Source organism: Bos javanicus, chromosome 7, assembly GCF_032452875.1.
Source record: "Bos javanicus breed banteng chromosome 7, ARS-OSU_banteng_1.0, whole genome shotgun sequence".
NCBI lineage: Eukaryota > Metazoa > Chordata > Mammalia > Artiodactyla > Bovidae > Bos > Bos javanicus.
The window spans coordinates 18,774,426-18,799,451 of record NC_083874.1 but is presented as its reverse complement, the minus strand read 5'-3'; the positions used below and the strand labels follow the sequence as shown (position 1 = coordinate 18,799,451).

The 25,026-nt window shown below is 59.2% G+C and overlaps 1 protein-coding gene across 2 annotated transcripts in view; it reads left to right on the top strand.

Moving 5' to 3' along the window:
- KDM4B (lysine demethylase 4B) overlaps positions 1 to 25,026 on the top strand; it is a 121,159-nt gene that overhangs the window by 85,853 nt on the left and 10,280 nt on the right. Inside the window, exons 9-14 of one of the 2 annotated variants that reach the window (XM_061422566.1) lie at positions 8,585 to 8,781; positions 14,946 to 15,047; positions 15,410 to 15,609; positions 21,402 to 21,829; positions 22,105 to 22,225; positions 22,785 to 22,963. In XM_061422566.1, coding sequence (XP_061278550.1) covers positions 8,585 to 8,781; positions 14,946 to 15,047; positions 15,410 to 15,609; positions 21,402 to 21,829; positions 22,105 to 22,225; positions 22,785 to 22,963 — 1,227 coding nt within the window. The remainder of the gene's footprint in view (positions 1 to 8,584; positions 8,782 to 14,945; positions 15,048 to 15,409; positions 15,610 to 21,401; positions 21,830 to 22,104; positions 22,226 to 22,784; positions 22,964 to 25,026) is intronic. The other variant, XM_061422567.1, reaches the window with a different exon arrangement.

Below are 25,026 nucleotides of genomic sequence, written 5' to 3'. Positions count from 1 at the left end.
CAGGCCTCAGGGCCCAAATGGTTTGGTCCAATGCGTGGCTTCACGGTTGGTTTTTGTGTGTTTGTTCCCCAGAGGCCCCCAGCTTGAGATGAATACAGAGCCCCTGGCAGTGCCTTCAGGGGGTCTTGTCTGAAGTCCTGACCAGGGAGACCCACAGACGGGGGGCCTCAGGGTCACCAGGAACAGGCTGGGGTCAGGGAGTGTCTTACGTGAGGGCGGGGTCAGCGGAAACCCCTCTCCTGGCTGTGGGGCTTGACATGAGGGCAGAGTTTCCTTTTGTGCTGAGGTGTTAAATGAAGGTCTGGCTTTCAGTAGGTTTTTCATTTGATCTTTCATTACACTTTCCCAAAGCACGTCGTTTTATATGATTTCAGTTTTGCTGGGGATTATTACAGTTTGTAAAGCGTAATTCCTTAGGCATTGAGAATGCAGTAGCAGGCTGGGGAACCAGACAGAGAGCAGCCAGGATGCCTTCCACGGTACAGATGAATGGGAGGAAGGGGGCCTGGAGGGGAGAGGTCCAGAGGAAGAGGAGGGAGTGTTGGAGGGGTCTTCTTTTAGGATCAGGATGCCCCAGAACTGGGAGCTTTGCTTAGTGATCCCATTTCCAACCCTGATGGCATGAGCCCGAGGAGAGGATCTGCAGCCTCGTGCCGTCACGGTTGGAAATGAGATCACTAAGCAAAGCTCCCAGTACTGGGGCATCCTGACCCTAAAACAAGATCCTTGTCTCCAAGGCAAGCCAGCGCCACTCTCCCAAGGAAGGTGCAGGCCGCATATCTGAGCTTGTGGGATGTTGCTTTCTGACACCTTCTTTACATTTAGCAAAATGCCTGCTGAGGGGACCCCGGATTCAGTGGGACCCACTCCAGCACTGTCAGTGGCTGGGCACGTCTTGGGAAGCCCTGGGGAAGGGTAGGATGCCAGGGTGCTGGAAGGAACCCACACTCCCTTTCTCTGTGGACACCCTGCTCTGACCTTACACTGGAAGTAGGCATCCTCCGGGGACTTCGGAGAAAGGAGCAGAGCAGTAACGTTTTGAGACTTTCTGCCTCTGAAAATAGAGAACAAACAAAAAGGGCAGAAAAACAGCACAGTGGAAAGGCTGACCCTGGGGTCTGAGGCACTTTCCCAGGAGTTGCTGCTGAGGACAGGGCTGATGGTTTGGCTGGGTGTGGAGTCTCTGTGGGCGATGGTTTCCTCCAGAACTTGGAGGTCTGACTCACGCGTGGTTTTTGTTCTCTACCGTGGCAGAAAGCCAGCTGCTCTTCCAGTCCCCCATCCTGGGTGGGTGGCAGGTGTTTCTCCATTCTAGAAACTTCTTGAGTCCTCTTTGTGTTCTGAAGTTTCTTTATTACGTCCTTTTGGTACACCATGCAGCCCCAGGCACACATGTCTTACGAATCCCTTAGCTGTGGTTTCAGGAGAGCAGGAAATGGCTCATTTAGACCCCAACCATCTGGCCATGGTACTGGCCTCCTCCTGCCCGGCAGCCATGGGTGTGGGATGGCTCGAGGGAGAGCTTCATGGGCCTGGAAGGGACAGCAGTTGGAGTTGGACCTTGTCAAGGATCAAGGCCAGAGATGATTAAGGGTGGACGGAGGAATGGAATGGGGGCCCCCGCTCCCCTCTCTCCACTGAGGCCTGGCTTTACTTGGGCCCTGCAGCTCAGAGACGAAGAGCTTCCTTCCCCAGAGGAACCAGGAGTCCCCAGGAGGCACCACTGCTCCATGCCCTCCATGTGGGGCACCCCTCCTTCTCTGCCTGGATAGCTCATGCCAAGCGCTGCTGGACCCCAGGGGCCATCCTCTCTAACCCACACAACAATTCTCATTTCTGTTTTTTCAAGCTATGGAGAGAAAAAAAAGTCTATTTGTGCTGCTTGGCTTCCTGCTCTGATCACCAGAGGCAGACCTCTGCTCTGCCCGTTTGCTCATTGTCCTCAAACTCGGCTGTAGGCCCTGCGGGACCCAGGCACTCATGTCACTGCTCTGATGCGGCAGTCTTCTGACGTGGGTGACAACCCCCCTGCCCCAGCTGGGCACTTGGAGCAGGCCCAGGGCCCCTGAACTCCACAGTTGTAACTCTCACTATTTGTCATTTGGAAGTGACAGGCGTGTGTCTTGTTGAGCCTCTGGCAGGTGCTGTCAAGGCTCGGCCTTCTGTACAAGGCTGTGATGGGGTCGAGCTGTGGGGTAGGGGGTTCACGTAGGTGGGTGCTTCCATGGCAGGAGGCGCCCTGTTGGGGGCACCCTGTGTGGGGAACAGCCCAGGCCCCAGCGGCTAGGGTGCTGCTCTGTGTGGAAACCCTGATGCCCCTGAATCCTCCCTGCCCGCTTCCTTCCCAGCCCCTCTGTCCCCTCCCCTCCCCCATTCACCCCCTTCTCTTTCTGAATCCCTTCCTTCTGCAGAACTGAAGCAGGCTGGCCATATGTACACTGGGGTCCTTGGGGACCCTGGCGAGTCCCTGGGGCTCAGTAACTGGGGGGAGGGGGAGGAGGCAGGAGGAGCCCCCCTACCCCCCGCCAGGGCCTTGAAAAGGCAGAGAGTGCCCAGAACTGGAGGGGCTGGACTGGAAGAGCGCACAGCAGGCTCCTGGTCCTCCAGCCAAGGGGGTAGCTCAGCTGGACCTTGGGGGGTGTGGCCCGTCTTGGCCCTGAGTTCCTGTCCCCCTCCACAGGTATTTAAGGAAGTTTCTCCCCATCTCCCTGGAAGTGCTGCAGGGCCAGGCCTGTCGCTGGGCTGCGGGGCACAGCCATTTAGCCTGAGTAGTAAGGAGGGCATGACGGTTCCAATGTGGGAGCTGAAAGTGGGAAACCATTTTGCTTTGGGACTTTATGGCTTCAATTGCCAAATCTAAGATCAGAGCCTGTCTTTTTAAACATCCAAACCTCAGGAAGCTGAAGCGTTGGAATGTGCTTGTCAGACTGTTCTGAAGCTCCAGGAAGGTTCCTGTCCGTCCTGCTCTGAGGTGAGAGGGAGCCAAGCCTGGACCCGAGGCCTCGTCCTAGATACTTCTCTGAGGCGTGACTAGAACGTGACTGCTGGTGGGTGCAGCGTGTTAGGGTGGATTCAGTAAGAAAAGGGACCCACCTGCACACCCACCAGCATGAGAAAGAGAATAAAACACCCCCAAGACTGGCCCTTTTGTGTCTTCTGCCAGAGGCCCTGGCGAGGTGACTGAGGGACTGACCCCTTCATTCTTTAGGTGTCATTCAGGGGCCTTGATTCCTGTGTTCCTCCACTTGTGAGCATTGGTGTTGTTAAGTCAGAAAACCTCGGGCTGGCCTGGCAGAATGCGTGAGATCTGTGGCTTGAGGTTAGGAGCTAGCACCTCTGTAAGAAGCAGACTTGGTGCCTGCAGACTACATGGGGCTGGTCCCTTTGTCCAGCCTCCTGGTCCCCTTTGAGGTGGGGTCCAGGCCCAGCTAGGGGGTGTGCGCCACTGGCCCAGGCCCACCAAGGTCCTAATGAGCTCTAGGGGTAGGGGTGTGTTCTCCCAAGAGCAGCTGGCTTGGGTTGCTGGTATGAAGGCAGGTGCAGCCTGAAAGAGGTGATTCCAGGGCTGGGCCTCCACCTGCCAGGTTCTAGGTGCTTCCTAGCACCTGTGAGCACCAGATCCTGGCAGCAGGTGGTGGGGAGTGTGCAGCTCACTCTCCTCAGTGAACACCAGGCCCATAGTAGGTTTCCACATAGACACCTGTCTTTCGTCAGCTCAGGCTGCTAGATCGCAGTACTGATAACTGGGCAGCTGAACTGCAGATATTTATCCTTCACATTTCCTGAGGCTGGGAGCCACTGGGGTTGGCTTCCTGGTAGGGACTCCAGTCCTGGTACGTGGACTGCCAGCTTCCTGCTGTGTCCTCACCCTGGGGGTGGCAGGGGCCGGAGTCCTGTTTGTCTAGCCTGTTCTTCTTATAAGGACACTGGTTCTAATAGAGTTAGGGCCCCAGCCTCTTGACCTCATTTAACCTTCTTCACCTCCTAATTCCTTCTCTGTATGTACAGACACATTGAGGGGGTCAAGGCTTCAGGATACCTTATAAAAGGGATTCTGTGACTTAAATCAAGGTTTTTCAAACTTTCTGTAAAGGATAAGATAGTGAATATTTGTGGATTTGGGGGCCTTCCAGTCTCTGTGTGACTGCTTGGCTCTGTGGTATCAGCATTAATGTGACTGTAGCCGGGGCCATGTGCCAATAAAACTTTATTTACAAAAAACATGTGGCAGGCCAGATTCCATTATCTGCCTGGCTCTCAACCAACTTAAATGATGTACCTGCTCAATAAAGAGATTTGGAAAGAAAAAAAGCCACAAAATCATTTAATCCCCATTCTCCCATCAAAAGAACTGTGGTTGGGGTTTGACAAATGCCCTTGGCTTTCTCTGAAGGTTTTTGGTTGTAACTAGAACTGTACTGTAATTGTGATTGTGCATGCTGTATTCTTATGACAGCAGACCCCTCCTGAGACCATTTCTGTAGTTGAACTAGTCACCAGCCCCCGCAGGGCTGTCTGCCGGCTCCACACCTGTCTAGTCGGTCCACGGGTTTAGAGTGGTGTGGTTAGAGTTGTCCCGAGGTGTGTGCACGTGGTGTGTGTGCACACACAGTGTGTTTCTGTGATGCCTCGGACAGTCTTTGGATTTCACACCTTTGGGTGTGGACCTTGGGAGGGGAGGCCTCCTTTCCGGCCGGTCAGAGCTGTGCCCTCACCCTCGCTGTTGCCAGCCTTCCGCTCTGCAGGTTGCCACTGTCTGCTGCCAGGGCAGGTGGGGGGTCATCCTGTCCCTCCTCCTCTAGTGGGGGGTGTGGGGGTGGAGGCCTCGTGTCTCCTCTCTGCTGTCACTTTAAACAGCTCTGTTCCTTCTGCGTCCCGCTGGTTAATTAACTTGGCCGGTCAAGGGCTCTATGCGCTGCGCTTTTGTGGGGCTGTCGGACCCCCTTGATGAGAGGCTGCGTCTGAGCCTGTTTTGTTCTGAGTGTTGGGGCACTGCCTCCCTCTACTTGCAACATGGGGAGAGGCCACAGTTCCGGGCTTAGAATTTTGGGGTGGGGCCCAGTCAATGGGGGCCCAGAGCCCCCTGTGGACAGGCCCACCCTGGAGGCGGGCAGGGACCCACAGCCAATGCAGCGTGTCTCGCGTCCTGGCCATTGGACCCAGGCCCCGTGCAGCGTGTGTCCACCCCAGTCCCTGCCTCTCCCTCTGCTCCTGCTGTCTGTGGATGGCCCCTGCCCCAAGTGCTGCCCAGTGCAGGATGCTCCAAAACGGGAGCCCCGCCCTGCAGCTCTGGTGGCCAAGTCTTTAAGGTACAGAGGCCCCTGGGGCACGCTCAGGCTACAGGGGGCCAGCAGTCCTTCTCCCCTTCCAGCCCGTCTCTCCATCAGAACTAATAGCTGGCAGGCACCCGGGGAGAATGCTCTCCGGCTGGTCCCAGCTGACAGGGCTGCTGAGCACAGGCACTGGAGGGACAGCAGAAGACGCAGTCAGTTTTAGTGGCTCTGGCAGGGCCTCAGGATTGGCTGGGAGCCAGATGGGCTGCCCTGAGGGTCATGGCCCGAGCCCTCTTTCCAGGCTAGCCCTGCAGCTCATGGCCCCATCCTTATTCACAGGCCCAAATGAAACAGCGCTGTGGGCAGTTCCACTGTGCAGGGGTCATAAATCAGGAGACGGCAAGGGTAGGGGCTGTGGGGGTGAGGGGGTGCTCTGGTGTGCTCAGCCCTGCAAGTTCTTTTCGCTGGTCTTAGCAGATTCCTCTGCCAAACTGTGAGCTGAAACAAGGCGATGGGTCTATGGTGTCTGCAACCCTGGGCTCAGCTGCTCTGCCCATGGAGGTGACTGTTGCCCTGTCCTAAACCAGAGGTGTCCCTTCTGTCCCCCAGGACCTGTGGGGCCTTGCCCCCGTCCCTCCCACTGCTTCCTCCCCAGTGCCCATGCTCCTCGCACCTCCATGCCCACCAGCGACCAGCCCCGCCCGGCCCCACCAAGGACCACATGGAGACGTGAGGGCTGCTGCTCCCAGCGCTGACCCTGGCTGGGCTATAGGCCATGGTGACATGCCCCAGGCCCGCTCCATCCCCTCCAGGGTGCACAGGGGTGCTTTTATTAATCACTTAAGGAAAAGCGATTGCATGGCCACTCGATACAAATCCCTCAAGCTGCTGTTGGTGGCCACGCCGGCCAGGCCGCAGCCGGCCAGGATCCCGGAACCCGGGCACCATCTGGACCCCTGCCACTCCGCAGCCAGATTGTACTGCCAGCCTCTCTCTCTTGTGCAATTTTTCATTAAATGAATTGAGTTTGCTGGAAATCGCTGGGTCGTAAGTATTCCCTCCCACTTGATGGTGGTTGGCTTATTGCTGTCCCCACGCTGAGCTCCCAGATCTGGCCTGGGAGCGGGCAGGGTTGGGGAATAGAGGCTGCAAAAAATGCCGCGTTTGCCCCCCACCTCCCTGCCCAGCATCCTCAGACTTCCGGGTTGTAAATATCTCACAGTTTCTGAGCCAGCTGAGGGAGGTTGGGAAGGACTTGTCAGGGTAGGTACATAATTGCTGCATTCAATTAAGTCTTTTCCTTCTGCTCCCTTCATTTCCATTGAGAAAGTGGCGGTGACGGAGGTGGTTGTACATGGAGACAGTTGTACACGAGGCAAGACGCACATTTAACATGGAAATGCATTCATAACATCCTTTGAAATTGTACGGGGTGAAAAAATAAGTGCATATTCAATTATAAATGCGTTCATACGTATGCGCATCCATACACACGCTTGCATTTACCTGCGGGGGCGTGTGCACACACACTCAACCTGGGAAATAAAAATCCTGCGACATTTCTAAACTGTGGTTTTGGGAATAAGCATCTCCTATGCCTGTTTCTCTGACAGGCAGGCATTGGAGCAGAGCTGCAGAGGCGGCAGCGCAGGTGTCCCCAGGGGCAGCCGCCCTGCGGCCTCCTGTTGTGGCCTCCTCCTGCACCCTCCTCTTGGGACAGGTGTGGCCCCCTACGGAGGCGAGGACCATGCCCCTTCAGAGGAAGGCGAGCACAGACCCCAGGTCAAGCCCACCCCGAGGAAGCGCCTCTCCCTGAAGCTGGCCTTTCCTCTCCAGCAGTGGTTCCCAACCTTTTTGGCACCGGGGACCAGTTTCGTGGAAGATGAAATTTTTCCACAGACCTGAGAATGGGGGATGGTTTCTGTTTTGCCTCCTGGTCACCTCCTGCTGGGCAGCCCGGTTAATAACAAGCTGTGGACCAGTATTGGGCTGGGGATCCCCGCCCTGGAGTCTACATCTGGAGCCGGCAAACCATGGCCTGTGCCACATCCAGCCCTCTGCCTTTTTTTGGCAATAGTTTTACTGGCACTCGCCTACCCCCACGCGTTTATAAGTTGGTCTTGCTGCTTCCCAAGTGACGACAGAGCTGAGAGGTTGTCGCAGAGCTCAGTAACCCATGGAGCTGGAAGCCTCCAGACTTTGGTCCTTCCCACTCTCTGTGGGCAGGTCACCAGCCCTGCCCTAAACAGTGGTCCCCTCTGTCCCTCCTACTGTCTCGCCCATGGCCTTGGCCCACAGGTAAGCGGGAGGCCAGGGCTGCCTGGCTTCCTTCTCTTGACTGAAGGCTTGCTGTCCTGAGCCCAGCTTCTGCAGTCCTTGCCGGGCTTCTCCAGCCCCCAGCTCCCTGGGACGACCACGGTGGCTCCTGCTTGGGTCCTGGTTCCTGGGCACTTCTGACAGTGCGATACAAGGGAGAGGCTCCAAGAACACATGGTGTGTGTTTGTTGGGGTGTTGAGAGTCTACACAGCAGAGGAGGGGGCGGAAGGACCCCATCTCAGCCCATCCTCCTCAGGCTTGTTTGCCCCTCGCTTACTGTGCCCGGGCACAAGGGGCTCCCCTGGCCAGGCTGGCATTGCGGCAAGCTCTGCCCGCCTGGGGTCCAGTGCCAAGCTTCCCAGACTCTCAGCCTCCTCCCCTGAAGCCGGCGGCGGGGACTCTGGGCTGTGTGAGCACCTTCTCCACATCACCTTCACTTCTTTGTCTGCCCCATGGAGATGGACAGCTTTCCCCTCTTCCTAACCTTTGTAATCACCGCTGTTATAAAACATTGCACGGGCATTTTACCTGGTCAGGGGCGCGTGCGTCTGACTGGGGGGAGGTTTTGGTTTGAAGTGACTTCAGGCGGCCGAAGCTCAAACCACCTGGCTTCTGGGCTCCTGAGTGGGTCTAAGCACCGCAGTGGACTGTGTGCAGATGGGGTGTGACTCCGGGGGGTGGGCCAGGGGCGCCCAGTGGGGATGCAGCAGCGTCCCCTCCCCCCCTCACCGGATGAGAAGATGCCCTTTCCTGTCTCGTGAGAGAGCTTGGGAGGACAGGGTGGGCCCGGCGCGCGTCGGGTGATGTGGGCTCGCGGCTCGGACAGGGTGGGCCCGGCGCGCGTCGGGTGGTGTGGGCTCGCGGCTCGGACAGGGTGGGCCCGGCGCACGTCGGGTGGTGTGGGCTCGCGGCTCGGACAGGGTGGGCTCGGCGTGCCGCGGGTGGGGTGGGGTCGCGGCTCGTGGGCTCAGCTGTCTCTCCTGCCCCCACGCAGTGCACGTGCCGGAAGGACATGGTCAAGATCTCCATGGACGTCTTCGTGCGCATCCTGCAGCCGGAACGCTACGAGCTGTGGAAGCAGGGCAAAGACCTGACGGTGCTGGACCACACACGGCCCACGGCCCTGAGCAGCCCCGAGCTGAGTACCTGGAGCGCCTCCCGGGCCTCGCTCAAGGCCAAGCTCCTGCGCAGGTGAGCTGCCCGCCGCTGCGGCCGCTGCTCCTCCAGGCCGGCGATCCCCCATTCTCCCTCTTCTCATCTCTCCTCCCCCTCCACCGCCCACCGCTTCCCTCCTCCACCATTTCTCCTGCTTCGGAAGCAAAGTGTATTCTCAGGCTGACTTCTTCCTCCAGCTCTTAGGGCATCGCCGCCCGCGCTGTCTATGTTGTCGGGGTCTCGGGTTCCCTCTCACTCCTTGTCTGCCTTCTCAGGGCCCCACACAGTGTCTGTCTCAGGCTTTTGGGTCACTGTCCTGGGTGTGAGAGCCTCATTTCTGCATTGGGGCTGCAGGACCCTTCTTGACTCTTGAGCAGGGACAGGAGCTGTGGGGCCTGAGGTCTCCCCCCACCCAGATGGGAGCCTCACTCCTGCCCAGCATGTCTGTGGCTGCTTGTTCTGGTGCCTCGGGTAATGTGTTCTTGCATCCTGGTTGCGGACAGTGGTTATGGGGGTTCCGGGGGTGGTCATACAGACCTGTCGCCTGGATGCTCTCCGCCTCCCATTCCACCTCAGAGGCCTCCTCCAAGCCTTCCTTCATCCAGTATGTGTGTTCCTGCCCAGCTCCTGCCTAGTGTCAGGTGGGGAAGGAGAGGGCACAGTGGCCACCCCCTCCTGGCATCTGTGCTTGGCATCTGGCCGGGGGGTTGTGGGTGGCAGGGCAAAACAGCATCGTGCAGCCTCGGAATTGTCCATCTCCATTGTGTTCTTTCTCTGGGAATATCGCGGCTCTCGGGGCCTGAGCTGCCCATGGACAGAGTTGAAACAGATTGCTTTTTGGTGCCCAAGGAACGGTCAGCGGGTCCTCACCGAGCTTGGGGCATGGCTAGCAGTTCGGGCAGCCCAGAGCATCACATGTGTCTCTGTCTGGGCTTTGAGGCCCAGCGGGCTCTCCTGTGACCTCTCAGCTCCATGGAGGTCACCCTGGGTTGTAGACGGTCTGTTAACAGTGAGCGTGGTGTGTCTCAATACAACTTTATGTATGGACACTGGAGTGGGAATTTCATACCATTGCCACATGCCACAGAATGTTATTATCCTTTAACTTGAACCACTGAAAAACATGAACACCATTCCCAGTTTACGGTCGACACCAAAACAGACAGTGAGCAGATCGGGCCTCCGCGAGGCTTCTGTCTGTGGCCCTCGGTCACTGCTGGCAGATCTTGTCCCCACTGGCCTCGGATGGTGCCTCTCCAGAGCCTGGTTCCTGAGGGGTGGGGGGGCTCGGCCACTTCATTCCTTGGGCAGTGCCTCCCTGGCGGCGCCCCACACTCTGCCGACACTGGGAGAAACAGTCCTGGCTGAGTGGTCACACCGCCCAGCGTCTTCTCCCCCTGGGGCTGGTCTCCTTCCTGTATGCTGTCACCGCCTCTCTGAGAATGCTGCCTCCGCCTGCGTTCCCCGCTGCTCCTGACAGCCCGAGGGAGGGAGGCGCTCTGCTGATCGCTTCTGCTGTTTCTCTCTTTGATTTCCTGCTCTCCTGTGTGTTCCTCCCCGAGAGCACTGCCTCAGGGTGGCTCCTTCTCTCTTCCAAGAGCGAGAAGTGAGCCTGCTGACTGTCCAGCTGCCGGCTCCCAACCTGATCCAGCGTTGCAGGATGGTTGGCTGGTGGTAGCTCAGGCTAACTGGTCAGTGGAGCGACTCAGGGCTTCATTCCAGGGAGAAAAGTGATGAGGGGCTGTGAGAGGAGCCTGCCCAGAGGACGAGGACAAGGCCTCGGGCCAGACCATTCTGGAACCTTCTGTGTACAGAGGAGGAACCCCGTGGCCTCGCTACCCCACCCCCGCCAATGTGTCCCACAGCACAGGGCTCCTTCCCACCTTCTCTCTCGGTGTGCCAGCCTGGGACTGAATGACCAATTAGGTCGTGTTCCCAAGGATACATTTAGTATGTAAGATAAGGCCCAGTCCCCCACTTGTCGGGGGGCATTCTGTGAAGAGGCTGACAGATGAAGGGCTCAGGTGTGGAGCCCCAAGCCCCAGCTGGGTGCTGAGGCCCCCCGCTAGCAGCAGAGGCCCTTGTGAGCTTCCCTTCTGGCCGCGTGGCCGCCCTGCCCTCACCCAGCTGTGCCTGGCCTCCAGGGCCACCGGCTTCCTGAGCCTCCCTTGTTGGAGAGATGGTTGCTGGGGGCGGGGGGCACCACCAGAATATCCTTGTCTCGGGCCAGATTGGGGGGAACAGAACAGACTGGGGGAGAGAGACGATGGAAGAGATCAGAAGAGAGCCTCTCCTTCACTCGGGCTGTCAGGAGTAGCGGGGAACGCTGAGACAACGTTCTCAGATTGGGATAAACCTGGGTCTATCCCTAGACCAGGGTCTCCCTCCAGGCCTGCTAACATCCTCTGAGAGGACCATCCAGGCTCTGGCAGGGGTGGAGCAGCATCCTTGGCTCCACCCACTCGATGCCAGGAGCACCCCCCGAAGTGTGACAACCACACACGCCCCCATTGGGGTGGGCTCCTCACCTGCCCCCCACGTCCCTGTGTACCCTCACCACTTCCTCTGGGTCACTGCAGTGGCTCCTCGGTCCTGGCTCAGACAGCTCATCAAGCCGCCCCCACCCCCCGAGGGCCCAGCCTTCCTGCCCCCTCTCCCAGTACCACACCCCAAATGTCACTGCAGGGCAGAGTCTGGTATTGGCCCCTTTGGGAGAAAACCACGCTCTCTGTAGATTTACTTCTAATCCCTAAATCTTGTCTAGTGAGCTGACCCCACCCTGTGACAAACAGGACCCATGACCTGTGACCTTGTCCTTGCTGGTGCTCTGCCCAGCTGGTGTCTTGGCCTCATTCCCCCGCCCCCACTCCTGCCTGAGCAGCCCTTCTCCATATGTAGACAGTCTTTTCCTCTCGGCTCCTGATTATTTCCAACGAGCGCTGCGTCACCCACATGTTGCTGCAGGTGTGTGTTCCGCCTGCCCCTCATGTGCACCCTGCACAGAGCATCTGAGTAGCCAGGCTCAGTTGAGGGGGATGTGCTCTTCTCTGAGTACATGGTCCTCGTCCCTCCCCAGCCTCTGCTGCTGCCTCTGGTGGGACCTCCAGCTACCTCCATAGGAGGCAAGAGCCCGCCAGCCTCATTTATCCAGCCCTGCAGCTCCCACCCACCTCCTCTCTACCTACCATCTCCCTCACCATGGAAATGAGGAGTTAGAGAGGACATCCCTGTCCCCTCTGCTGCCCCCAGACCCTTGAGGGGCTGGCCTGGTCTCCCCTCCTCCCTGCACCTGATGCCCTGGCCAGACTGGACACCACTGCACCTCCAGCTTGCTCCCACTGGCCACCCTGACCCTGCCGTGCTCCTGATCCCTCCCCCCACCATCACCTCCTGGCCTCTCAGAAGCCCATGACCATGGGCTGCCCCCTAAACCTCTGAGGAAACTCAGTGCAAAAGGGTCTCAGACAAAAAGCAGGACCTCACAGAAGAGGCTGACAGTGAGCAGAAGAAAACTTACTTCTTCTCTGAGAAAGTGGGTGGCTTGACATTTATGGAAGAACCTGCTGTGTAAAAAAAAAGACTTTTAGAAGAGGTGGCACTTGGGCATTTAAGAGAGAAAAGAGATATAAGAGGTGGATTGGGAGACACTTCACAACATGGGTTAAACAGAAGACACCCAAGCCTCTGGAACAAACAAACAGGTCAACAGAAAGAACACGGGGCCCAAACGGAATCGAACTTGGCGATTGTGATGCTGCAAGCTACTAGACGAAGGACAAGGGCCTCAAAGGTCAGGAGAGCAGTCATTTCAGGTCCATTGCCTGGACCACCCTGCCCAGAAGCATGGACCCGGCCAAATTACCAACCACGTGTGGAAAGGGAGCAAGTCCCAGGTTTTCCCTCCTACCTGAGAAAGCTGCTGGAGGATGTGCTCCAGCTAAACAAGGGCATCAACTGCGAGAGACACGCGATTGAGGAAACTGGATCCAATCCAGGAGAGTCCAAGGCAGCCGCAGATAAGGGGGTGGCCCCGGATTGTCATTTAGAAGCAAATGACCCCTGCCCAGGAGGCCGCACCGAGAACTGGGAGATAGCTAAGAACACTAAGCATCAGGGATAGGAGACCAGTTACTGACTCCGGACGAGAAAGCAAAGAATGCAGCGCAAGCAGATCAGTTGTTCATGGACGAACTATGTTTATGGGATCAGACAGACATACTATGGAGGTGGCCCCAGGGGTCCTGTTGCAGCCAGACAGTGATCAGGGTGTGTGAGGTGACGTACCTCCTCCAGCTGTCAGAAAGTTAGCCCCAGATCCTCCCAGTGTTGTTCCCAGCTTCTGTTCTCACGAAACAGATTCTTGTTTGCATGCAGCGTTCGCTTTGCTGTCCTCTTTGCCGGAGGGCACGGCCCTTTGCCTCCAGCTCTGTGCCTGGTTTCACTTACCATGGGGAGTCCAGGCCCAGGAGCTGCTGTGGGGTTGGTGCTGGGGACAGAGCTCTGAGCCCAGTGGTGTGTTTTCTGATTTTATATATTTATATATTTGTGGCTGTGCTGGGTCTTCATTGCTACTCAGGCTTTCTCTAGTTATGACAATCAGGGGCTACTCTCCAGTTGCGATACGTGGGCTTCTCATTGTGGTTGCTTCTCTTGTGGAGCACGGGCTTTAGGGCACATGGGCTTCAGTGGTTGGGGCACACAGGCTTAGTTGCCCCGCGGCTTGTGAGATCTCCCTGGATCAGGGATTGAACCTGTGTCTCTTGCATTGGCAGGCGAATTCTTTACCGCTGAGCCACTGGGGAAGCCCCTCAGTAATGAGTTGGGGGCTGAGGAGAGTCTGGGCTCTCTAGGGACCCTGAAAGTGGGCAGGGCAGGGTCAGAAGTGGCCTCTGGGGCTGGTTCGAGGTGGGGGGAGGAGACGTGCTGCAGGACACAGAGGCCAGGTGAGTTGGCAGGAGGAGGACACCCTTCTGGATGTGGTGGCCAGTGTAGGGGTTCACTTGGGCACCCGGCCCTGCGGCATCCCCAGATCCTGAGAGAAGCCTTCAGGTGACTACGGGTGAAAAGCCCGCAGCTTCCTGCCTGTCTCTGAGTCAGGGCTTCACCCAGTGTGGAGAGTGTCCCCTGGTGGGCCTGAGTCTCTTGGGCTCCCTCCCACCCTGCCCTGCTTGCCTGTCCTCCCGCACCCCTCCCCATCACCGTGCACCCCTGCACGCCATGCTGTGTGTGATGCCATGCTCTGCCCATGACGCACCCTCCCTGGAATGCTCCCCACTCCCACCTGTGGTCATCGGGGTGGTCCATGCTGCCAACATCAAGTAGGGCATGTCGCACACTGGGCCATGCCTGGGCTCAGGGCATAGAGCAGCTGCCAGCCAGGGGTAGGGGCCTGCGGGTCAGGTAGCCAGAAGCAAAGGACCAGCAGTGGTCAGTGGTTAGCATCAGGGGACAGTTAGAAGTAGGCATTCCGGGAGCCAGTGTCAAGGGCTAGGGCCACCACAGACGCCTCAGGAGGAGGTGGGGTCCTGGCATCTGGAGCCCTTGGGGCCCTACCCACCCCGCCCACCCAGCCCCAGTCAGATGGTTCCTCAGTGAGCGCTTGGTCCTTGTTAGTACGTAGACTCTCCTGGAAGGTCTTGGTGTCTGAGCCTGCCAGGGCACCTGCAGCGTCACCTCCCGGGCTGGAAGGCCTAGCCTGCAGCCTGGGCTGGTCTACTGTCCCTGCCTCAGGCAGCGCCTCTCCCCACCCCACCTCTGCCCCAACTCCTGGGCCAGTCACACACCTCCCGTGGTCTCTAAGCTGCTCTGTCCCCTCCCTGGAAGGCTCTGGGAACTGGCAGGGACATCCCCCTAGCCCTGAGCCTGGCAGAGGTGCCCTGGCCACTAACCTGCAGCCTGCCCCCCCCTTATCGCTTTCCCTTCTTTTTAACCCTGGTTTTCACTAAGAAGCTGCAGCTCAGTCTTATCTGGGATGCTCACTTGGGGCCCGAGGACTTCCCTCAGTCCCTGGAGGCAGGGGCAGGGGTTGGGGGCCGGGTGCAGCTTAGACGAAGGGTCGCGGGGTCACTGCAGGCTCTGGGCGCAGAGCTCCTGCGGGTGGAGAAAATGCAGGGAAAGCCCGGGCGGGGCCAGGCCCTGCAGTGAGCCATCTGGGGTTAACACGAGCCCTAGAGAAAAACCCCCTGACGTTTACATTCTAGACAAATTAGTCTGAAGGAAAACAGACACTGGAAAAAGACTGAGGAGGAGAGAAAACCCAGTCTAGAGAGGAAGAAAGAGCAGACCAGGAGGCCGGGGCTCTCGTAAGTGCACCGTTTGTCCGTCACGCAGGCATTTTCCACCAGCCGCTATTTCCACCCGGGTTCACACTCCTGTCTCCCCCGTGCCCTCCATACAGAGGCTCTTAGAGCCATCCATACCTGCATCCCATCGCCAGCTGCCATCGCACCCGCTTGATACTGCCCACCCTCGCCATCATCCTCCCCTCCCCCAGGCCTCTCTCCCTCCACCGCCCCTGCCCCCAGGAGCCAACCCCACCCAGGGGCCTGCTTCCCCCGCCCTCCTGGGGGGCGCTTGTCTGAGGTCTCTCTCTGGGCAGAGCGCACAGCCCAGGGCTTCTCCCTTGCATCATTTCACCTCCCCTCTGATGCGTCTCCCTCTTCAGGTCTCACCGGAAACGGAGCCAGCCCAAGAAGCCCAAGCCCGACGACCCCAGGTCTCCTGGAGAGGGGGCAGCCGGGGTAGCCCTCCTGGAGGAGGCAGGAGGCAGCACGAAAGAGGAGGCAGCACCGGAGGCTGACCCAGAGGAGGAGGAGGAGGAAGCCCAGCTGCTGCCACAGGGCCGAGAGGCCGAGGGCTCAGAAGGTCAGTCCGGCTTGGCTGCCTGTGCTGGCCGGGCCAGAGGGCCCACGCTTTAACACTCCAGTTTGTGTGCCTCATGGGCAGGAATGGTGCTTTCTAAAAATGCACATTCTTGGAGGTGGGGGCGCTCCAGAAAGTCCCTCCCCTCCCAGAAACTGAAGAGAGGCTGTCCTAGCCCGTCTGGCGGCTGGGACAGCGTCCACAGGCCAGCAGCTCAGAGTCATAGGCTTTACTCGCTGGTGCTGGAGGCTGGAGCTCAGGGTGCTGGTGTGGCCCCGTTCTGGGGAGGGCCTGCCTCCTGGTGTGCACGTGACCCTCTGTCGCTAAGGTCACTGATGCTTCGCCAGGGTCCCACCCTCATGACTCAGTCACCTCCCAGCCCCGTGACGCTGAGGCATAGAGTTCAGCGTGAACTTGGGGAGACAGACATTGAGTCCGTAACAGGTGCTGTCTGGTCAGTCAGGGAAGAGGACAGCCTGCTGTTAGCTGGACATGCCTGTGGTGGGGCTTCCCGCCTCCCTGCTGGTGTTGGACAGAAAAGTGTATTTGGGCGCCATGGTAGGGTGTCTCAGAACTGTGCCCTTTACACGCCCGGGGGCTGTTAGCCACAGAGTGTTGCTCCTTGAGTGTGTGAACATCCACCACATCCACATTTTATGTGCCGCTTTTCTTTTCCACAGCTGGCTTTGTTTTCCTCATTTTCAGATTCAGCTGCTCACATGTTTGCATGTAGCAGCTGCCCCCCAGGTGTGAAGGAAGGGCTGGGTGAGGCTAGGGGCTGGTGGCAGATTTCCAGGCAGCCCTGCCTCAGGCCCCTATCACAGGCTGTAGGTTGCTGGAGGATTCCACTCAGGCTCTCCGGCTTGTCCTCAGGACTGTGTCTTGTTGCTTATGAGTCCAGAATGGTCTCTGCCCAGATTGGGGTCAGGCTCTCCTCGGGGTTCTGAGGCTGGTGTCACAGATGATGTGGTGTTCGAGGTGACTGTCCATGAGGCTCTGTGTGTGGCAGGCGTGAACCCCGGATGTTTCCACCAGCTGGAAGGGGGCGTGTCCCTGCGAGGGGCCTCCTGAGTTGGAGACAGGGGAGATCAGAAAGTTTCCTGGGAAATCATACACTGGTGCATGTCCCCAGATAGCCTGGCGTGCTGCTCACCCGGTGGGCATCATGAAACAGCCCAACTCCACCCAGGAGAGTCTGGACAGCCTGGGGAGGCAGGCAGCCCAGGAGGAGGGAAGCACATGTTGGCACCATCTGGGCGCAGGCGAGATCACCCCATAGAAATAGACCCAGAGCAGCATCACACTTGTTTACAGAACACGTGGTTTTCACAAAGATCCCACTTGTGATAAAAGCAACCAGAGAGTGATGCAGCCTGGAGCAAATCTCCCCAGAAATAAGACCTTATGGGGAAAACCAGAGATGTTTTTGAAAGACAAGGAAGAACCAAACACAAATGGGGCTGCGTGTGTTAGGAGGACGCCTGGTGGTAAAGGTGGATCCCCAGCTCAAGGATCAAGGATGTTGATTTCACTGCAGCCAGAGGGATGGAGGCCCGAGGAAAAGTCAGGAGAGGTCAGGGCTGCAAGACCGGAGGCAGGAGCTGTCCCAGGCTGCAGTGAAGACCACCACTCCTCCCCAGGGCCACCGATCTTCACACGCAGCCTCGTATGTAATACTTGCACCCATATCCCAGTTACTTAAAGTTCTGAAAACAGGCCAGGCAGACACTGAATGTTTAAGGAGCATCCAAGTCTGCTCAGCCGCCCTGATCCAGGCCCCGAGTCGGCTTCAGGAACCACGCCGCAGTGTCTCCTGTCTAGAGGCAGAAGTCCAAGGTCAGGGTGGCTATGGGGCTGCTCCTGCTGAGGACATGGGGGAGGGTCTGTTCTGCCCTCGCTCCTTGGCTGGTAGACAGCCAACTTCACACTCACACAGCGAGCCCGTCTCTGTCTTGCCCGTTCACAAGGACACTGGTCATGCTGGCAGAGGGCCCACCCCGATGATGACCTCATCTTAGTAACTCATCCCATCGACTGTTAAGGGACACCCCCCCGCCCCAATCACCACCTGCTGGACGCAGTCCCTTGCAGCAACACTGCCCCAGCCTCGGGATCCCGAGAGCTGGCCTCACGCCCATGCTCAGCAAGGCCTCTTCCGTGGTGAGACTCCGGTTCCTCTCTGGTTTTCCATGTTCTAAGCAGATTGCCACCTAAACAGTGGGGGATGTGGCGGGTGGGCTCTGTGTCCTTTTGAGAGTGAAACGTGCTGCAGAGAGGACCGTGCAGGATGCGTGCCCGCCTCCATGGCTTCTGTGCTCCCTCTGTTCTACTTCTAGGGCCCCAGCCCAGAACCCCAGGGCTTCTCCAAAGGGCTGCAGGGCCTACGTTCTTTGGTGAGCTCCGTGTTTTGTGGCTATGGACCCAAGAAGAGTGGGGACGTTCCCAGGGAGGCGACCCTGCTCCCCAACTCGTCACCCTGTCCCTGTTCCAACCCAGAGCCTGTTCCCCAAACAGAAGGAGCTGGAGTTTGGGGGCATCTTCTGCAACATGGGCCCCTTGAGAGAGGAAGGGGTCCCTTCAGGGTGTGGCAGGAGGCTCCCACAGCCAGGAACCGCACTCTGGTCAGCGGCTGTCGCTTGAGCCCTTGGTGGAAGATCGCTCTGAACGCGTCAGATAAATAAGTGCTTGCAGCTGGGGGTGTCAGCAAACATGTCCAGGAATGAGTGGAAGACTTTAAAGTGGTTTCTAGATTTGCTTTCGTGCCAGCTTAATGTCTCTCAAAGCTATGAGTGTAACGACCGCCTTGGGCATGAAGATAGTCTTTGTTCTGTTTGCATCAGGACAGCATGTGCCACTCACACCCAGGAGGCTGCCTGACAGAGGAGGCAGGGGGTGGGCAGGATGGAGGAGCCTGGACACCACAGGGCAAGAGGAGCCAGGCTGGCTGATGTGTAGCTGGGCCTGGGGACGGGGGCTGCTTCCCCTCCTGGCTGCCCCGGGCCCCCACCCTGCTCCATCAGCTTCCCCTGCCCCCAGCCTGGGCCCTGGGCCAAGCCCTGAACAGAAGGCAGAAAGGCAGCCTGTGTCCACCTGGCCTGCCGGGGGTCTCCCTCCTCTTGCCTGGCTGTCTGGCCAGTTCTGGCCAGGCATGGCTGCTGTCCCTTCTCGCAGCTCTGGAGCTGGGGGTGGCAGGAGCTGCACTGGGACTCCAGGAGGCCTGGTCCCAGAGCTCGTAGTCCTGCCCGTCCCCCACAGTGCTGTCCTGTCTCCCAGGCAGAATCCTGCCCGAGGGCCGGGGAGGGGCCATGCAGCCATCCTGGGTCACTTCCCTTCCCCCACGCCTCTGCCGGCAGAGGGATCCCTGCCATTCTGCTCCCACAACACCCGGGGGCATGAGAGAGACTGTGTGCTGGAGTCACCATCCCAGCTCTGTCAGGCAGGCCAGCTGAGGGGCTTTCCACACGCGGCTCCCCTTGGGCTGCGGTGGTCCCCATGGCGTAAGGACGGAGCCCTCCCCACTGCAGTGTCCCTCTTGGCCTTAGGTTGTCCCCTCACAGGGTCCTCTGGGTGAGCCCCCTCCTCAGACTAACATCCGTGTGCCTGCGCTGTCTGAGAGACGGAGGGGACAGTGGTTTCCTCAGAAAACAAAGCCATTCACCCGACAGCCTGTGCTGCATGTCTGGGCAGCCCCAGGGCCATTTCTGTAAGTCCGAAGATCTCAGCCGTGGCCGCCTCCTGGGGCCGGCCGCTGTCACCAAGCTCTGTGAGTAGCGCTCCCCCCGTCTCACCCTCCCCGTCTGCGGGGACAGGGGGCTGACCTTCCGTTGCCAGGACCTTCCAAGTCCAGCATCTGTCAGGGAGGAGCAGGTTGTCTGCCCTTTCCTCAGCCAGATCACGATTTCTGGGATGCTGGTGGTTGGGGTCCCTCTGGGTAGGCGAAGGCACGAGGGATCCTGCTGCTGTCCTTGCTCTTGGAAGGTTCAGGGCCAGAGGGCGTGGGGACTGGCGAGCACTCCCTCCTCTGAGCATCTCTTGAAAAGCCTGGCTGCTTGCCCAGGACCTGCAGGCTGGCCCGCCATCACTGCGGGGCTGTGGTGAGCAGTGGACAGAGGGGCCATCATCACTGCAGGCCAGGCTGGCTCTGAGCTCACCCGGTGGGGGCCACTGGTGGGAGTTGGCTCCCTCCCAGCGCTCAAGCCAGGGGTCTGCCTGGAGGAAGGGAGAGAGGATGCTTGTTTGACCCCTTCCCGGGTCGGGGTAGTCAAGGACTAAACGATGGCCTTGCCCTCAGGAACATCGTCCCACTTGTGCTGTTGTGTTTGGCTGAGGGACGTGGGTAACATTTGGACAGGTTTTTATAGCACGAGGTAACGTGGATGCCGGGTGGCCGACCAGACCCTGTCACACACCCCGTTGTCACGGGTTTAGCAGGAAGAAGGACCAGTGCTTCCCCTCGAGCAGTCCTTACTTTCCCAGCCTGGTTTGCGGGGGCCCAGATGGTGACACGTCGGCACTGACAGCTCACGGGTACCAGCAGCAGGATGACCAACTTGTCTTCTGGGCATCAACCACTGTCACACATGTGATGTCGCGAGAATGGGGACGCAGGCCAGGCAGGGAGGGCCTGAACTCGGTGCCCATTCTCCAGGTGGGCAGGCGGGGCCCAGGGGCTGTGCTGGGCTGCTGGTCCTCGTGGGCAGGGGTCCCTGAGGCTGTGCAGGCCTTGTGGAGACCCCCACCTGCACACGTCCCCAGTGACTGTGTGATGATATGACCACGGACTTGGTGCCTGGAAGCAACTCTCTTTTTGTCTGACGTTCCTAAGGGTCAGGAGTCCCACACAGATCCCACTGAGCTGAGATCCGGGCGTGGGCAGGGCTAGTCCCTCCGGAGGCTCCAGGGAACACCGGCTTCTGCCTTTTCCAGCTTCTAGAGACACCGCCTCCCTGGCTCACAGCCTCTCGCCACCCTCACAGCCAGCAGCCCAGCATTTCCTTGAGCCCAGAGGGATCCTCTGCTTTTGAGGACCCCTGTTAGCAGTGGGGTCCACCTCGGGATCCTTGGCTCACCCTGTCTGTAGAGTCCCCGCTGCCAGTGTCTGGCTCCACGTCCTCAGGTCCTAGGGCTACGGCGTGGGCGGCCTTGGGGGCCGTGACTCCTCCGGCTACACCACTCAGTTCCGTTTATTTCAGGAGCTGCATGCCCACTGTGGCCCTGAGTTAAAATGCTGCTGAAGACACTGCCCACCTCCCTCCCCACTCTATCACCTCTCAGGAAGCCCTCCCAGTGCTGGCCCCCAGGGGCCAAAGGGTGTTCCGGGCCCTGAGGACACTTCTGTCCCCCACACATGGAACCACTTATTGTTTAAGGTTTTGCTTTTAAAAAATTCTACAAGCTGTGTGTGTTAGCCATAGAAAGAGGGAAAACCCAGATATACGAAAAGAAAACGTATCCTGCTTCTGCCCCCTCCCCTTTGGAAGGACCTTTAGAGTGGGTCTCTCCCCAGCTACTTGCCGACAGCTCGACTTGGTGCCCCGTGCGAGGACACCCTCGGTGCTCTTCTAGAAGGTTCCCTGGGCCCGGGGCAGAACCCCACGGCCAGGGTGCCGCTGCTTCTGGCTATGCTGCCTGGCAGGGGACCTGGTTGCAGGTGGGACTGCCCAAAGCCCAGGTTCCTTGGGCAGGGTTGGGGAGGGTGGCCTGTCTTGGGCAAGGGGGCTGGAAGGGGGCTCCTGGCCACTGACCCCTGGAGTGCCCCAGTCCCTGCCTCTGACTCGTCTCTCCTCTCCCTGCAGAGGACGGGAGGGGCAAGCTGCGGCTGGCCAAGGCCAAGAGTGACCGGAAGAAGAAGAGCTACGGCTCCCTGCACCCCCACCACCCGCTGCTGCCACCGCCCCCGTCCTCCCAGTTCACCGAGGAGGCGCCCTTGCTGGACATCCCGGGACCCGCCCCCGGCCTTGAGGCTGCTGAGGAGAGCCCCCTGCCACCACCCCTCAATGTGGTGCCCCCCAAGGCCCCCGGCGAGGAGCCAGAGGCAAAGCCACGCCCTGTCATCCCCATGCTGTACGTGGTACCTCGGCCCGGCCCTACCGGCAACAAGGGCCGCGTGTCCTGCCAGCAGGCCTCAGAGCACTTTGCCCAGAAAGGCCCCACCTGGAAGGAGCAGGCCACCCCCATGGAGCTGACGGGGCCCGAGGAGGAGAGCGGAGCTAGTGAGGGGCAGGTAAAGGGGCAGTGGGTACTGGCCGGGGGGTCCCCTACCCCTGTGTGCTGACCATGGTCTCGCTTGTCCCAAATGGGCCCTGTGGCTCCCATCCCGGAGGCCAGTGACACAGATGTGGTTGAGCAACCACCACGGATCTGGACTGCACTTTCCTGGGGTCTCCTGCCCCCGACCGGGGACTCTGGGGTCCTTTGGAACCGGGCTGTGGCCCCAGTGAGCAGTCCCTGCTTCTGGCCCCAGAGCTGCCCCCTCAGAGGCCTCCTGTGCTGTTTTAGAATCCGTCCACCTTTTCCAAGTTGAAAATGGAGATCAAGAAGAGCCGGCGCCACCCTCTGGGCAGACCGCCCACCCGGTCCCCGCTGTCCGTGGTCAAGCAGGAGGCCTCGAGTGACGAGGGTGAGTGAGTGAGGGGGTCCCTGGCTCTGCTGGGTCCCTGCCCCGCCTTCCTCTGCCGCCCGCCCATCCAGCCTGCTCACTCCCACCCCAGCGCCCCTGCGCAGCATCAGACCCTCTCCTCAAATGCCTCAGAGCTGAAGTGTCCCCTGCCTATTCTACAGCTCCCAAGCCCCATAAATGAGCACCTTGCTTTGGGCGGATCTCTGGGGACCACCAATACAGACCAGGTTGGATGGCGCCCCAGTGTCCTCAGGGAACTCAGGAATAGGCCGTGGGGGCTTGGGGACAGCCGGCCGGGAACCACGGCCAGCAGAGGCCCGCCCAGTGACAGATGGCAGGTTGGGCGGGATGGATGTCTGTTGTGGCCTCCATCTTACAGGACGTGGGGGTGACGGTGTCCCCACCCAACTTCCAGGGGTCTCTGCCCCCCTGCCATGGCCTGACCACCCTGTGTCCTGTCCCCAGACAGGATCGGTCCTGAGACGGGGACCCATCCCCGAGCACACTGGGAGGTGGGGTCCTCAGTGCTGACGCCCCTCCCCACTCCCCTTTACTCCAGAATCCTTCCCTTTCTCCGGGGACGAGGACGTGGGTGACCCTGAGGCCTTGAGGTCATTGATGTCCCTGCAGTGGAAGAACAAAGCATCCAACTTCCAGGCCGAGAGGAAGTTCAACGTGGCAGCTGCCCTGACAGAGCCCTACTGCGCCATCTGCACTCTTTTCTACCCGTACAGCCAGGTGAGCTGGCACTGTGGGACCCCAGGTCCACACCAAGCCGGGCGTGTCTGCCTGCTCCTGTGGGCACCCCGCCGGAAGCCAGCCCTTGCACCCTGAAGAGAGGGTGTCGGGGACTAAGAACCCATTGCTTTTGGGGCCACAGTGGGCTCAGGGGAGAGCCTGGCTGGCGGGGCATGAAGCTAAGGCCCCAGTGAGGGATACAGGGAGAGAGCCTGGGGTCTGAGTTTCACTGGAAGGTAACTTACTCATAGGTATCACAGAGGATACAAGTGCAGGAAGCGCTGTTCTCTGAGACGCCCTCAGTCTGACCCCGGGGCCCAGGAGCGGGGCCAGGGAAGGGCCTGCATGGTGAGCAGGAGTCTGGAAGCCCAACCAGCATGGGGCTGGTGACAGTGGGCTGGAGCCAGGCAAAGACTCCCCATGTGGCCTGGCCCACACACAGCCCCCACTCTGTCCTGAGTTCCCAAGTCATGAACCTGGCCTCTCCCCATGTTCTGCCCTGAGCCGTCCGCGGCCAGGTTTCCTTCTTCACCTGTTTCTGGCCCTGGCCCTGACCGCTGCCTGCCTCCTGCCCTTCCTGTTAGCGTCTCATCACAACCACGCACGGCCCGGATGGAAACGCCCAGTCCTCGGCCTCTCCACGTGCCCCATAGCCATTCTGTCCTGTGACATCTGCTGCCACCCCCTCATAGTATGCCCTGTGCTGTCCCCCAGCATCTCTCATGTACTCACCCAGCTCCCTGCCTGGCCAGGTGGATTTCTGTACATTCTTTGGTTCCATCGCACTTGCCACCTCTTCCAGGAAGCCTTCCTGGATCTGCTGTCCCTGGCTGACTCAGGCCCACCTCTGCTTTTGCTCCTGCCCTCTGTTTATCAGTCCTGGAGAACAGAATCAGATCTCACTTGCTTTGTGATCCCTAGCTCCTAGCTTAGTGCCAGATGTTTTCCATGCATTAGCTGGGCTGACCGAGGTCTGTGCACCATGCTGGGGTGGCATGCCTGTCTCCAGAGCCCTGCTGCTCTGAGTGGCCAGGACCTGCCATCCCTAAGCGATTCAACAGCTGGTAGTGGAAACAAGTAGGATGTACCATCCAGACATCTGCGCCAGGCGTGCTGCTGGCATCAGCGCTGGGAACGTCTGCTTCAGAGGCGTAACTCCTTCATTCCAGTGGCTAGGTGAAGCATCATGACTGAACTTAATCATGCCCATGGTGCTGGTGGGCCTCCACGGCTACAGCCCTCAGCGTCAAGGCCAGGCTCTGCCCGTCCTGCTTCATGGAAAGAGCTGTGCCTGTTTGGAAACTAGCCAGTCCCCTCATCCAAGGTGGACCCCCCCCCATACACGCATATACAGTATGTCAGACCAGTGGTCCTGGTGACCGCTTTCCTTCTGCTCAAGCTAGGCAGCGTCCTCCCCTCACTCTGGGGGTACCAAGGAGGCTCATCTGGGAGCCCCGCCATCCTGTGACAGGCCCAGTGTTGCTGGATTTTTCATCACAGACTCTTCATCTGATTGGATCTGGGGGGCTTGGGGGACTGGGGTACAGCTGTCATGGCATGCAAGTCGTAAGTGTAGATACACAGGTAACATGGCATCAGGTGATGGTCAGGACCACAAGGCCAACAGTGGGCAAAGGCTTGGGGGCTGCTGGTCACATGAGCGAGAGATGAGCACCCCAGGCAGTGGGAACTGCATGTGCAAAGGCCCTGGCGCAGGACCCAGCCTGGCATTTGGGGTGTTGGGGAGGGACAGCAAGGAGGCCCCTGTGGCTGGAGCAGAGCGAGCCCAGGGCAGTGGGGGCAAACTGGTCAAGGACTGTGGGGTGGCGTCTGTGCTGGGTCTGGATGTAACTCTTAAGTGGGAGAGCTTGCGGGTGGGTGGGACACGATCTGACTGTCTAGAGGAGGATCTCTCAGGGGGCTTCTGAAGCAGGGCTGGGGTCTGGGAGGGTGTCAGGGAGAACTTGTGGTGGGGCAGCCACAGGTGTCCCAGTAGGGTGAGCTGGGGCTAGAGGTCCCGCCTGCCTAGGCTGGGCTCTCTGCTGAAGGCATCCATTCCTGCA